The 14,548-nt window shown below is 41.6% G+C and overlaps 1 protein-coding gene across 1 annotated transcript in view; it reads left to right on the top strand.

Moving 5' to 3' along the window:
- Positions 1–9,805: 9,805 nt before the first annotated feature.
- Positions 9,806–14,548, top strand: part of GAB3 (GRB2 associated binding protein 3) — a 194,991-nt gene continuing 190,248 nt past the window's right edge. The window contains exon 1 of the mRNA XM_068251156.1: positions 9,806–10,156. Coding sequence (XP_068107257.1) covers positions 10,085–10,156 — 72 coding nt within the window. The 5' untranslated portion in view covers positions 9,806–10,084. The remainder of the gene's footprint in view (positions 10,157–14,548) is intronic.

The raw sequence follows: 14,548 nt of genomic DNA, 5'->3' as shown, positions 1-14,548 counted from the left end.
CTGTACCTGTCTTGGTTCATCCTATCAGGCAGTTCAGTCAGGTAGTGGTTAGCTCCTTTCACTTCATCCAGACGCTGCGCTTTCATGTACTCCCAGAAGAGGTCCCTCTTCAATACAGTGCTCAAAATAAAGAAAAAGAAACAAAAAACCATAGCGTGACTCTGTATCAACATTAAATTGTCCTTTACATCACACCAGTGCTCCAAACGGATTATCTGTGCTCAATATCACCACCATATAGGTCTCACAGGTTCTCACTAAATAGTGCAGCTGCCAAGCCACAGACAGCAATAAAAGATTTGTGACTCTGGAGACTCCCACTCTCTCCCTCATCGTGCAAGTGCTTCTTAATATCACACGTGGCCTCTCACCTTATTAATAGGCCATCCACATTATAAGACAGCTCATGCACTTATTGCTCCCAGTCTGAAAACTCCCAAGGCAGCGGGCTCAGCCAAACGGATCATCCAAGAAGCAGCAGACTGAATCTAGTAGCTAAAAAGCTTCTCATAGCATAAAACGGTATGTTTATTAAAAGATATTAAAAGCAACTACACTCACATGATCCCAGTATACATAAGCATATAGTAACAAGTTGCTCCACGCCAACCACTCCACGCCTGTAAGCTCCGCCCTACGTGTTTCGTGCATGCGCACTCATCATTTTTATGTTTGTTTTTTTTTCCAGGTTGTATATTGGTGTTGAGCGCACATATACAACGATTTATTTATAGGTAGTGGTTAGCGCTCTCTCCTTGCAGTGCTGGGTTGCCAGTTTGAATCCCAGCCAGGGCACTGTCGGCATAGAGTTTGTATGTTCTCCTCATGTATGCGTGGGTTTCTTCCAGGCACTCTGGTTTCAACCCACTTCCCAAACAGAAACAGATAAGTTAATTGGCTTCCCCCTAAATTGGCACTAGACCAAGATACATACTCTACGCTATACATAAATTGGCCCTAGACCACAATATATACATAGACTATGGTAGGGATTAGATAGTGAGCCCCTCTGAGGGACAATTAAGTGACAAAACAATATAATCTGTACAACGCTGCGGAAGATGTCAGAGCAATATAAATACTAAAAGATAATAATAATCCTGAATATCAATTTTGTGACCCATAGTCACAAATCCACACATGAACGCACATGAAATTCGCTGTAGGTGTAACAGCCCAATGAGAGTCAGTGAATTATTTCCACCTAATGCAGGAATCATGTGTGGTCACTTCTGAAATAAAGGAGGGATGGGAGAGATCAACGGCGAGATTAACACCCTGGCACTTTATGTATTTAGGTTGGTATTTTAACCCAACATTCTCTCCAAGCCGTTTAGCATCTTTCAATGGCATATTTGAGACCATAAACTCAGACCTATCGAGATTAGGCTTTAAGGGACACTAAAGTGTATTAGCTAATTTTTAATAAACAAAAACAATGAAACAGGTATGCCGTAGAAGTGTTAAAAAATAATAAAAAATAAGCACAGCCCTCACAAAAACCACCTATTCAGTGGACATCCTGTTGATTGTGATAGTTAGCAATGGAAATGACGATCTCTAAAAGGATTTTTGCGCACATAAAAACAATATCTTTGAAGAAAGGAAAATTAATTTCAAAAATGGCAGTTATAATTGTTCTCCCCGGAAGTGAATGAGCTCAACGTCATCTCCGTTGCCAACGATCACAAGTGACTGGGTGCCCATTGCATAGATAACTATTATGATTGCTCTGCTTATTCATTTAATGGGCCAGGGGTTCAAGGATGAGTACAACTATGGCAGGTGATAGGGGACAACCCTGCCATGTCTCTCTTTGAATGCTTTGTATGGGAAAACTTGCTCTCCTTGTAGATTGAAGTTACAGGCAGCCAGTGGCAGTAGAATAAATTGCCCTGATTGAGTTCTGAAATTCAACTCTGCAAAACTGCAGTCATATACAAATATTTGATAAGGTCAAACACCTTCTCCATGAGTGCCAATATTGCTAATGTTTTAGATATATGTTTACAGTAATGATGAATGCAAAGAATTTTACGGAAGTTATCTGGTGCTTGCCACATTGAGATAATCCCGACTTGGTCTTTATGAGCAAACATCGGTAGTATTGTATTTAGTTGCAAGCATAGAGGTGAACAATGTATAGTCTATTCTCAGCAAAGATATGGGGTCTTTACTTTTTAGGCATAATGCCCCTCTATTTGCTCCCCTGTATTCTCCCCTGGCAGGGCCGACCAAGGTTTTCCAGCACCAGAGATTCTAAAGTGTGTTTCCCTCCCCCTGCATTGTGCCCACCCCAGTATCGATAGCAGACGTAGCCATACTGTATGTGCCCTCAGTACTAGGCTTCCCTATAGTTAGCCAGATGTGCCCTCAGTATTAGGCTCCTCCTATTATAGATAGTCAAATATTCCCCTAGTTTTAACCTCCCCCAGTATAGGTAGCCAGATGTGCCCCAGTATTAGTTTACTACTCCATATAGATGTGAACCACCCATCCCCCACCCTGAGTATAAGGCAGTCCGCCCTCTCATACACAGATCAGAAAAGAAGAGCTACTGGGAAAAGCATCTCTCACCTCCCTAGTTCCAGTGGCAATTGTGCAGCAGGAGCCTCTGTGTACAACACTTCAGCAAGCTCAGTACTGTTGAACAGACTGGTCCCTGGTCTATTCTGCAGTACAGGGCTGATTGCAATGCTATGCAAAGAGGCTACTGCTGCACGATCACCACTGGAACCAAGAAGGTAAGAGATGCTTTTCCCAGAAGCTCTTCTTTTCCAATCTGTGCATGGGGGTAGGGATGAATGATCACTGCTATTGGCTACAGCAGTGATCATTCATTGGTGGGGGGGTAGTCTAAGGCCTCTTTTCCATGGGCAGTTGAACTGTGTGCTCAGCAAGAAGTTGCTAGGCAACTGTTAGCAATTACGAGGCAGCAGGGAGCAGTTTCCAGGCAGCAGCAAGCAGTTGTGAGAGTTTGAGAGGCATTTCACTGCCTATCAACTGCCCATGGAAAAGAGGCCTAACTGGCTCAGGCAACACTTGTTCCCTTTCACCAATTAGTGCTGCAGCAGATAGTGTCTGGACCACACAGGAGTGCACTTGATCATGCACAGCAGCCCTTTAGCTAGAAACTGTATATATCTACATCCTTGTGGCTTGCCTGCAGCCACAGAGGACATAGATATACAGTAGCTCAGGGTAAAGTGGTTAAAATGTATTTTATAAAAAATATTGTAATACAATATGTGTTTATTAAAAATATTGTTACCGTACAGTATATATGTGTGTTGTTTTTTTACTTATCAATTCTTTATGGTAAATAAGAAATAACTGACCTTGTTTATCTATTTACTTGGAAATCAGTGGCTATTCAGAGGTCAATAGGGATGATCAATGAAATGCAAATACTTCTGAGTTTATGCAAATGAATGTGCATTTTTATGCAAATATATGCAGCTTGAAAATGGACCAATCAAGTCCCACCCATGTTTAAATTGATTGGTTTAATTTCAAGCTGGAAATATTTGCATAAAAATTTACATAAATTTGCATGAGCGCTGAAGTATTTGCATATCATAGATCATCCCTAGACTTCCAGATTCCACCTTAAAGAGGAACTCCAGTGAAAATAATGTAATTTTAAAAAGTGCTTAAATTTATGTATAAGTGATTTAGTCAGTGTTTGCTCATCGTAAAATCTTTCCTCTCCCTGATTTACATTCAGACATTTATCACATGGTGACATTTTTACTGCTGGCAGGTGATGTCACTAGAAGGAGATACTGCTTGATTTTTTGGCAGTTGGAATCAGCTGTTATTTCCCACAATGCAACAAGGCTCCCACAGTGTGATGGCAGGACCTCAGAGCTGTGAGGCACTGACATCACACTGTGGGAGGGGTTTCACTATAAAATCAGCCATACAGAGCCACCTGATGATCAGTTTGTGAAAAGGAAAACATTTCTCATGGAAAAAGGGGTATCAGCTACTGATTGGGATGACGTTTAATTCTTGGTTACGGTTTCTCTTTAAGTCCTCCACACTCTATTACCTCCATCTCCTTCTTGGCACCGGAGGTGGGAATATTTTGTGATAGTTTGTGAATAACATGGGACAAAGGTACAAAATTGGAAAGTACCCCTCATTATTACAGTCCAAAGTGGGCTTCCTCTGGGGGCAGAACCTCACAACTGTGGGATCTGAGTTCTTTTGTGAATTGTTTTTTTTCCAAAGCCGCTAATGTAAAATTAGAGAATTTTTTTTTTTTTTGTGTGTGATGTCCAAAAAAGAAAAGCAAAAGGATCTCACTGATTTACATGGGAAGCCAGTTCTAATGTGTTTCTTGCATTGTGGAAAAACACATGCAAATTGTGCAAGTGTAAACCCAGCCTCATGTTTTGCCCAAAGTGTGACAGAACTGGTATGTTTCAGGATGTCTTGCTGAACAGCACTACATCCCTGATAACTAGTAACTACATAACTTTGCGCCTAGACCTGTTTTCCCCTGACGTAGTGGGGCAATTATGACAATGTATCGTGCATTGGGGTCTTTTTCGAACTTTTTTTTGAAGAACTAAACTTTCTTTCAGTGCTTTCTTTTGCCAGGAATTATTTTATGTCCTGTCCATTTCAAAATGGAAAGAATACATTGTCTCAAATTGCACCCATTATTGTTTAAAACAAAAAGTTCTACTGTAGATAAAAAAAAAAATTAAATGAGGCTATTTATCCCACTTAGTATATATATATATATATATATATATATATATATATATATATATATATATATATATATAAATATATATATATATATATATATATATATATATATACATACAGTATATATATATACATACATATATATATATATATATATATATATATATATATATATATATATATACAGGACCTTCTCAAAGAATTAGCATATTGTGATAAAAGTACATTATTTTCTGTAATGTACTGATAAACATTAGACTTTCATATATTTTTGATTCAAATACACACAACTGAAGTAGTACAAGCCTTTTATTGTTTAAATATTGATGATTTTGACATACAGCTCATGAAAACCCAAATTTTCTATCTCAAAAAATTAGCATATTTCATCCAACCAATAAAAGAAAAGTGTTTTTAAAACAAAAAAAGTCAACCTTCAAATAATTATGTTCAGTTATGCACTCAATACTTGGTCAGGAATCCTTTTGCAGAAATGACTGCTTGAATGCGGTGTGGCATGGAGGCAATCAGCCTGTGGAACTGCTCAGGTGTTATGGAGGCCCAGGATGCTTCGATAGCGGCCTTAAGCTCATACCAGAGTGCTGGGTCTTGCGTCTCTCAGCTTTCTCTTCACAATATCCCACAGATTCTCTATGGGGTTCAGGTCAGGAGAGTTGGCAGGCCAATTGAGCACAGTAATACCATGGTCAGTAAACTATTTACCAGTGGTTTTGGCACTGTGAGCAGGTGTGTCAGGTCATGCTGAAAAATGAAATCTTCATCTCCATAAAGCTTTTCAGCAGATGGAAGCATGAAGTGCTCCAAAATCTCCTGATAGCTAGCTGCATTGACCCTGCCCTTGATAAAACACAGTGGACCAACACCAGCAGCTGACATGGCACCCCAGACCATCACTGACTGTGGGTACTTGACACTGGACTTCAGGCATTTTGGCATTTCCCTCTCCCCAGTCTTCCTCCAGACTCTGGCACCTTGATTTCCGAATGACATGCAAAAGTTGCTTTCATCCGAAAAAAATACTTTGGACAACTGAGCAACAGTCCAGTGCTGCTTCTCTGTAGCCCAGGTCAGGCGCTTCTGCTGCTGTTTCTGGTTCAAAAGTGACTTGACCTGGGGAATGCGGCACCTGTAGCCCATTACTGCACACGCCTGTACACGGTGGCTCTGGATGTTTCTACTCCAGACTCAGTCCACTGCTTCCGCAGGTCTCCCAAGGTCTGGAATTGGTCCTTCTCCACAATCTTCCTCAGGGTCCGGTCACCTCTTCCAGTTGTGCAGCGTTTTCTGCCACACTTTTTTCCTTCCCACAGTCTTCCCACTGAGGTGCCTTGATACAACACTCTGGGAACAGCCTATTCGTTCAGAAATTTCTTTCTGTGTCTTACCCTCTTGCTTGAGGGTGTCAATGATGGCCTTCTGGACAGCAGTCAGGTCGGCAGTCTTACCCATGATTGCGGTTTTGAGTAATGAACCAGGCTGGGAGTTTCTAAAAGCCTCAGGAATCTTTTGCAGGTGTTTAGAGTTAATTAGTTGATTTAGATGATTAGGTTAATAGCTCATTTAGCAAACCTTTTCATGATATGCTAATTTTTTTTAGATAGAAATTTTGGGTTTTCATGAGCTGTTTGCCAAAATCATCAATATTAAAACAATTGTAAAAACAAAACAGAGGACACCAAGAGCCCAATAGTGCAATATTGTCTGGTAAGCTCAATATATAATGTAATGTCAAAGGTTCTTATACTCACAAAGGTGGGTTACCATCAGGTAACCACTTGACAGGCAGGTGGGGAGTATTAGTACCTGACCCCACTCAGGTATAAAAGTCACTCTCTGTAGATAGGAAAGTGGGGAAAGAACCCCTCCACCAGGGGAGGACTTAATCGTGCTGTAATATGTACGAACAGAGGCGCCAAGCAGAGTAAGACAATGTTCTAAAAATGATAAAAAGAGGGAAGTCGAGGTGGACTTACCTCCCTCTGGTAGTGGACATATACTCAAATGCAGAGTAAAAAATATACAATTTATTCACAGCTCCATAAAATTGCAATGCGTTTCGCGGTCATCAATCCCGCTTCATCAGGCAGTACAGGAGCATATAAAACTGGTTCAGGTCCATAAAGCGTGTGAGTGCCTCTGCCTCTATTTTTTACTCTGCATTTGAGTATATGTCCACTACCAGAGGGAGGTAAGTCCACCTCGACTTCCCTCTTTTTATCATTTTTAGAACATTGTTTTACTCTGCTTGGCGCCTCTGTTCGTACATATTACAGCAATATTAAAACAATAAAGGGCTTGAACTACTTCAGTTGTGTGTAATGAATCTAAAATATATGAAAGTCTAATGTTTATCAGTACATTACAGAAAATAATGAACTTTTTTTTTAGAAAGACCTGGATATTAAATTGAGTTGCTGTTACAATGTATGGTGATAATATTCAAGTTTTAAATAAAGGTATATATTTCTGCACAATGTACTTTTTTTCTCCAAATATCGCAATGTTAATAAAAACATGTCTAAAAATAAGAAGAGGGGATAAAAGGTTTAGGGCCCATTGATGCAAATGTCCTGATGTAAAGCGGCGTGATGAGATGCAGGGGAAATAATGAATAGCATGCTGCAGATTTCAGCAGCATGCACCCAAGTCTCCATTGCCGCTAACAGGAAGCCGTATGATGTTGCTTCCGTTTGTTCAGATGCCAACCGGCAGTACCCACGGTGGGATGCAGCAATCGCATCGCATACCAAACGGCAGTGGAAACAGCCCCTTATCGAAAATATAATTAGCTAAAAGTGGGCAGAGTTATAGGAAGTGGCTTAACAGTATTTGTTTTGTGTAATAACCTGCTCTTTCTTACAGCTTTCCCTGGATAGCTGATATTTCCCCCTCACCTTGCTATATTTTCCCCTGGTAGTCTAGTGTCCCACCCTTATAGCTTTCCCTGGTATCCAAGTGGTCCCTCTTCACTCCTCATAGCTTTTCCTGGTAGTCTATTGGCCCCTCAAAACCTCCTCTTATAGGTTTCCCTGGTAGCCTAGTGGTCACCCCACCTCTCCCCTTATAACTTTTCCATGTAGTCTAGGGACTACCTCCTATAGCTTGCTTTGGTAGTCTAGCTGTTCCCCCTCCCCCTTTATACTGCTCCCTGGAAGTCTAGTGGTCCCTCCACCCCTACTTAGTTATTTCCTGGTAGTCTAGTCCCCCCTTCCCCTTCCCCTTCAAACAGCTCTTCCTGGTAGTCTTCCTTGCATAGATTAGCAGCAGAAAGCGATGCTTGGACGTATATTTCCCATCTCCTGATCAGAGCAGGATCATCCACAAGGCAACCTAGACAGGTGCTTGGAGCCTGGTGGGTGTTAAGGGGGCCCACCTGCCACTTTCTTTGACCTCTGTCCACTTCAGCTTACCAAAATGACCACAAGGGGGGCCCAAATCTACTACCTTGCTTAGGGTCCCATTGCATCTTAAACCATCTCTGCTCCTGATTCCTGCAACCATCACAGCACTCCCCTGGCTTGTTCCCAAGCCTGTAATGACAGATTTTGCAACCCATTATATTTTGCAACTTGCCATAGAGGACAGAGTATAACTGTGTAGGCGTGGCTTCTCTCTGTTAACACGCCTGTCATTTTTTGCAACCACAGATCCCATTGAGCTCCGGGGGGAGGGGGGGGGTTATTAGTTGAGCAAGAGGGGGGGATTGTTCCCTCCAGGGGGGTTATTAGTTGAGCAAGAAGGGGGATTGTTCCACCCAGGGGGGTTATTAGTTGAACAAGGGGGGATTGTTCCCCCCCAGGGGGGTTATTAGTTGAGCAAGAAGGGGGATTGTTCCATCCAGGGGGGTTATTAGTTGAGCAAGAAGGGGGATTGTTCCATCCAGGGGGGTTAGTAGTTGAGCAAGAGGGGGGGATTGTTCCCTCCAGTGGGGTTATTAGTTGAGCAAGAGGGGGGGGGATTGTTAGTTGAGCAAGAGGGGGGGATTGTTCCCTCCAGGGGGGTTATTAATTGAGCAACAGGGGAGGGTTCTGTGTGAGGATAGGGTTTGGTTGGGTTCCATTTTCTGATACAGATAGGTTGAAGTCAATGGTTAGGTTGCACTTTCTGATAGCTATACCTATAAATAAGTGCAACCGGTTGCAAAATCTGATAAAGTTGCAAAAAATGTCACTACACCGGCCCCCTGTATCCCACGTACTAGGTTCTGGCTACCGGTATAGGAGGCCGGCTGCAGCACGAGCCATGGGGGAGCCTATCTCCGCAGGGACCAGGAGAGTTGAGAGATGGTTCAGTCATTGGTGGCTGGCACTCTTGCAATGCAGCCCTGAAGTTCCTGTTCCAAAAAGCATTCTAGACACTATCTGCCAGTTGTTTACATGATATCCTTGTCTTGTGTGTGTATTTTATTTTAATTTTTCTCTTGGAGGGGGGGGGGGGGGGGGGGGGGGTACCGCATTTTTCTTACAACCTCAAAACATTGTCTATAGTTTATATACATCTCTTCCACTGCTGCATTCCTTATTTTAAAGCGCGCAGATATAAATTCCTCATAGTCTGGGTAAATGGGAGTGTTGTTTAGGATAATATGTACTTCTTTTCCAGTTCTGGAATGTTAGTATGATTGTGACCCCCCCCCCCCCCCCCCCCACCTCCCATTGATGGACAGTTAGTGATATGAATTGTCTGAAATTTTCTGTAAAAGACTGCACAAAATCCAATCGCAATTTAGATATGCATAACATAAATAAGGCTCTTAATAGAATATTATGTAACAATTGCCAGAACTGATCTTAACTAGTGTGAATGTTTGTTTTAAAAAAAAAGAAATAGAAAGATGTTCTGATCACTTGCTAGATGTGAAGCCAGCTTTATTATTTGGAACACGTCAGCAGCATCTTTGATGTGTGCTCCCCCCTCCCATTCCTTCATCTCAGCCAAAGCCAAGAGATACAATTTATATCAGCACATGAGGATACCCTACGACGTGATCTCACTGTGTCTCCTATCAGCCTCATCCTTGTCCCCTCCCCTTCTTCCCAGCACTACGCCCTCAGGACGGGCACTTTGCTGACAGGATGGTCATTCCAGCACTGACAAGCATTGTAAACAAGCAAGTGTTAATAGTGCACGTGTTTGGTTTGTATTTCTAAGGTAGCCCGTCCTGGATCACGTGCTGGGGAGGGGACCTGGCTGTGCTAGTAGCGATGTCTTCTTGACTTCCTTCTTGTGATAGAGCTGCATTGGAACACAGCTGAAGGAAGCCGATAGCTCTCAGTTTGAAAAATTCACAGGAACCAGCAGCGACACTGGCTTCTCCGTGCCTCGGGAGAGGAACACAATAATGAGTGCAGGGGATGTGGTCTGCACCGGCTGGCTCATCAAATCGCCCCCAGAGAAGAAGCTCAAGAGATATGTGAGTACCGTGTAGACTTGCATTGCGTGTCGCTGTGCGGCAGGCAGGGGACTTCTGCAGACACAGCTAGGCAATGGAGAGCGGTCCATAGCTCACCATCATCCCTAGCTTGATTTTTTTATGACTCTGACATCCTTCCCTTTTACCCTGCCGGCTGCCAGCATCCTTCAGGTCTCCATAGCAGTCTGGATTTGGAGAGATCATAGAGATTGCTTGGGGTTGGTATTTGGGGTGATGATGCTATGTTGATGATGAAAGTTTGGATGAGATGATTGATGTGTGCGGCGCCTGTGCTTTAGCCGGGTACACACTGTGCAATTTCCACTTCTGATCCTATCTAAGCTGGTGATTAGATCGATTTCAGATCCGATATCGATCAGATATAGAAGAAAGGTAGCGTACACACGTATGCGATTTTTTTTTCTTTTCAAATGCCAATCAGATTTCCGATTGGTTATGAAACGAAAGGTTATACATGCAAAATGATAGCCAGTATTTCAATCGATGTTTACCAGTATGTCCGATCGAGAAAAAAGTCGATTTTGAGCTTGGGATCAGTTGCTGGCAATCAGTAGGCTCTATGTTTTCCCCTATCAGATGATTTTCTAGATCAGAAGTAAGACCTGAAGTTGAAATTGCATGGTGTGCAGCAGGCCTTATCGTTGTAGTATTTATAACCCGATTACACATCGCAGTCGGGTGCATGAGAGTGCAGTGTGGAGGATGCGCCAGGGAACGTGCACTTTACTCACATAGCCTCATTTTCTCACTAGATCAGCCTGTCTTCTGTAGCCTGGGAAAATAACAGGGTGTGTGTCACACAAAGCATAGGAAACTCTATCAATGCTGGCCTGCCAGCAGACATTCCAGGCACAAAATAACCAAAGGGACTTTTTATTTGTCCAATTAGTCAAGAACTTCAAGCCATTTTGATTGTAGGCACTATGTTATTGTTCAGTTCTGTGGGAAATGTGTGTGGGGGGAATGCTAGATAAAACACGTCCAATAAGAAAAAAAAATGTGATTTGTATGTATAATTTTTTTTCCTCCTACAAGCTAAACTGTCTCATGTCCACTCATTTTCTGCCTAATGTAGGGCTGTTTGTTTGCTGATGCTGGTAACTTTTGTCACACAAATTAGGGAACAAATGTGGTTAACTCTTTGTGTGACAGCACTGTTGTCCAGTGACTCACAGTCATTTGTGTGTCCCATAGATGTGCTGTGTCTGTAAACAGGTTCCACCCATTAATCTATTTTTATGATGGATGCTTACATCAAAGTCATGCTATGGATGCGTGAGGTTCATTGTGTCATATTATGTGAACTTTGATCTATCCAATATCACAGGGCTGACCGTTTTTGTTATTTGTTTGTCATGTTAGCAGTCCAGTCTTTGATGATTTAAGCTGGCCATACATTATGCAATTTTTTTGTGCCCTATTAGACATTAGATTAGACAAAAACATCTAATTGGGCAAACATTTACGGTAAGTGGATTTAAGTATTTACAGTTGTTATTATGATTGATATTATAATCAAAACAATGAACCGCAATGAGGATTATTGGTCGATTGTAATGTCAGTCACAATATTGATCCTAATTACAAAAGCAAAATTGTATAGTGTATGGCCGGCTTTAGACTTCCTGCACACTATGTCCCTTGTGTCGCGGCATAACAGACAATATAATCGCATCGAAGTGCGGTGCAATTATATTTTGTTTTAATTCAATCGCCAGATTTATAATTTTTTATTTCAATGGGCGATATATATATATATATATATATATATTTGAAATGGGGGCATTCATGCTGCTCGTTTTGTGGTGTGGTGCGAAGACTCCCAGTGGAACCGGTTGACGCGCGCAGTTTGGGGTGCGGTGCAAGCATCACTGTTGCAGTGCGATCCTATTTTTGTGAATGCGCACCAGAAGTGGTCTGACTGTGGAAATGTTCTTTACCCTAGCCAACACAACCTTCAAATAATCCAGTCATAAGAAAGGATAGTTAGTGAAAATGGAACCATTCCCCAGAGGTTGTTGCAGAAAACACAAATTCTTGAATACAATGTTTGTTATTGTTAGGGGTCTGTCTATTCAAAACATGAATGTAGATTATTACTTTTCAAATCAAAGACCTAGAGCAAGTGTGTGTGTAACTAGCTGAAGGTGATGTTGGTGCCACCCCTAACAGCAATGCAACAATTCATCAATATGTGATTTGGCGACAACCACTCTTCAGATGTTACATGAAATGGGTTTTGCAACTATGCTATGCATCCACAAGCCCCAATATCCAATGTGGATTATACCATTAGGTTACATATACAGAGTTCCTAGTCAGTCATCTGGTTCAACCGTCCATGTGTACAAAGATCAGCAGGACAGCCAGTAAACTGAATTTTTTTTTGAAGGGACTAGAGATGGCAGTTTCAATATTCAGTTCAGTGTGTGTATTCTTTAAAAAAAACAGGAAATAGGAGAGAGGGCTATTAGACATGCTAGGGTAATGTGACCACACTCAGAAGTTTACATTGGTCTAGCACTTCCTTTTCCTACCATGGAGAGGAGTATAGGAAGCAGAGCATAGACAATAATGTCAGCTATGGCTTTTTACAACTCACAAGGTTTTCCAAAGTGCACTTCTCTGACCAAACATGCAAATAGCCCGAACTGGTGACTCAACCCATGAATACCCAACACAAGGCAACGGAAGATGGATCCATCTTTCGCAATCGTGTATTGTGGGAACAAACGACTGGCGAGAACGCAACTTTGAACAATCACGGTAATAAGCACAGAGATCAGTGGATCTGTCATGATGGTAGTTGAAAGCAAACGATTATCACTTGTAATTGACTGTCATCAAACATGGTTTTATAAACTTTTGTTAAATAGTGTTAAGTGTTATCGCACAAACATTCATTTATCTTTGACGATTCAATGCAAAAATCTTCTGGTGGGTATGGGCCTTAAAGGGAACCTAAACTGAGAAGGATATGGATTTTTCCTTTTAAAATAATACCAGTTGACTTTCCTGCTGATCCTGTGTCTCTAATACGTTCAGCCACAGCCCCTGATCAAGCATGCAGATCAGGTGCTCTGACTGAAGTCAGACTGGATTAGCTGAATGCTTGTTTCAGGTGTGTGATTCAGCCAATACTGCAGTCAAAGAGATCAGCAGGACTGCCAAGCAACTGGTATTGTTTAAAAGGAAACATCCATATTCCTCCCAGTTAAGGTTCCCTGTAAGTCACTTGAGGCAATTGCATGCAGTTTCCCTGCATCCAGAATCCCACCAGATGTGACAGCCCATGATAATCAATGGGCTGGTGGTTCACATACCCACTGACAGATGGATCTGAGAACAACTGTTCCCCAAACCATCTTTCAAAATTACGAAACTGAACGACAGAATGTGAACGATCTTTTAAACGATAGGTCAAATTTTCGATAAAATCTATTGACTTTAGTGGAAATCTTAACAATCATCTGGGATGTGATACATTGTGACGGCCATTCAAAACGAATGCTCGTCACCGATAGTCGGACGTCTTTAAAAAGTTTTAGTGAATTTGTATTACAAATTTTCATTACAAACACTCGACTCAACTCTGTGCTGAGCAACCTGTTCTGCTCTATGGAAGGGGCAAATGAGACAGAGGCATTCCACTGCAGGAATTTTATTGAAATAACCATAGTTGTCAAACACTAACAACATTCTATACGCATGTAAATTATCCCCCAAGACGATCATGAATGATCATCTCAGGCAATAAAAATGTAGCGCGTGTACGTTAGTTACCTAAACAGTTTCTACATTGTTTCTACATTGTAAATGTTGCATTTTTGCAGTTCTGTAGAAAGTATAAAAAAACGCAAAGTGCTGCATGTCCTGCGATTGCAGTCGTTCTAGTAGGATCCACTCCCTCCACTTACATTGGTAAAGTGTTTTGGGAAATCGGTAGCAATTGAATGTGGTCCCAAAATGCTGCCAAAACCCTCTAGTGAGTCCCAGCCCTCATATTCACTTGCCAAAAATCGCTATAAAATCGCTAATCGCAAATTGCTTTTTAGTGTGAAACAACAGCCCTTAGGAGATATTCTTCTATCTTAAGAATGCCTTGTTGTTGAAAAAGTATGTAAAAGTATCAAAGTGAATTTGGGACAGTTTATTTTGAGCACTTTTTTGCTTGCAGGTTAGCCGAAATTGACAGCAATAGAGTTGTTGATCAACAGTTAAATAATTGTGTAATTTTAAACGTCAGTCTTTGAACATTAATACCACAGTGACGTTGCTGAAAAATGAGCTGCTTTCTATGTTTGACTGTAGTTCTGCTTTAAAGAATAAGGGAAAAATGCACTTATTCAATAAATCCTCACAAGGGGGAGA

Source organism: Hyperolius riggenbachi, chromosome 8 (assembly GCF_040937935.1).
Source record: "Hyperolius riggenbachi isolate aHypRig1 chromosome 8, aHypRig1.pri, whole genome shotgun sequence".
NCBI lineage: Eukaryota > Metazoa > Chordata > Amphibia > Anura > Hyperoliidae > Hyperolius > Hyperolius riggenbachi.
This window is presented reverse-complemented; position numbering and strand designations above follow the sequence as displayed.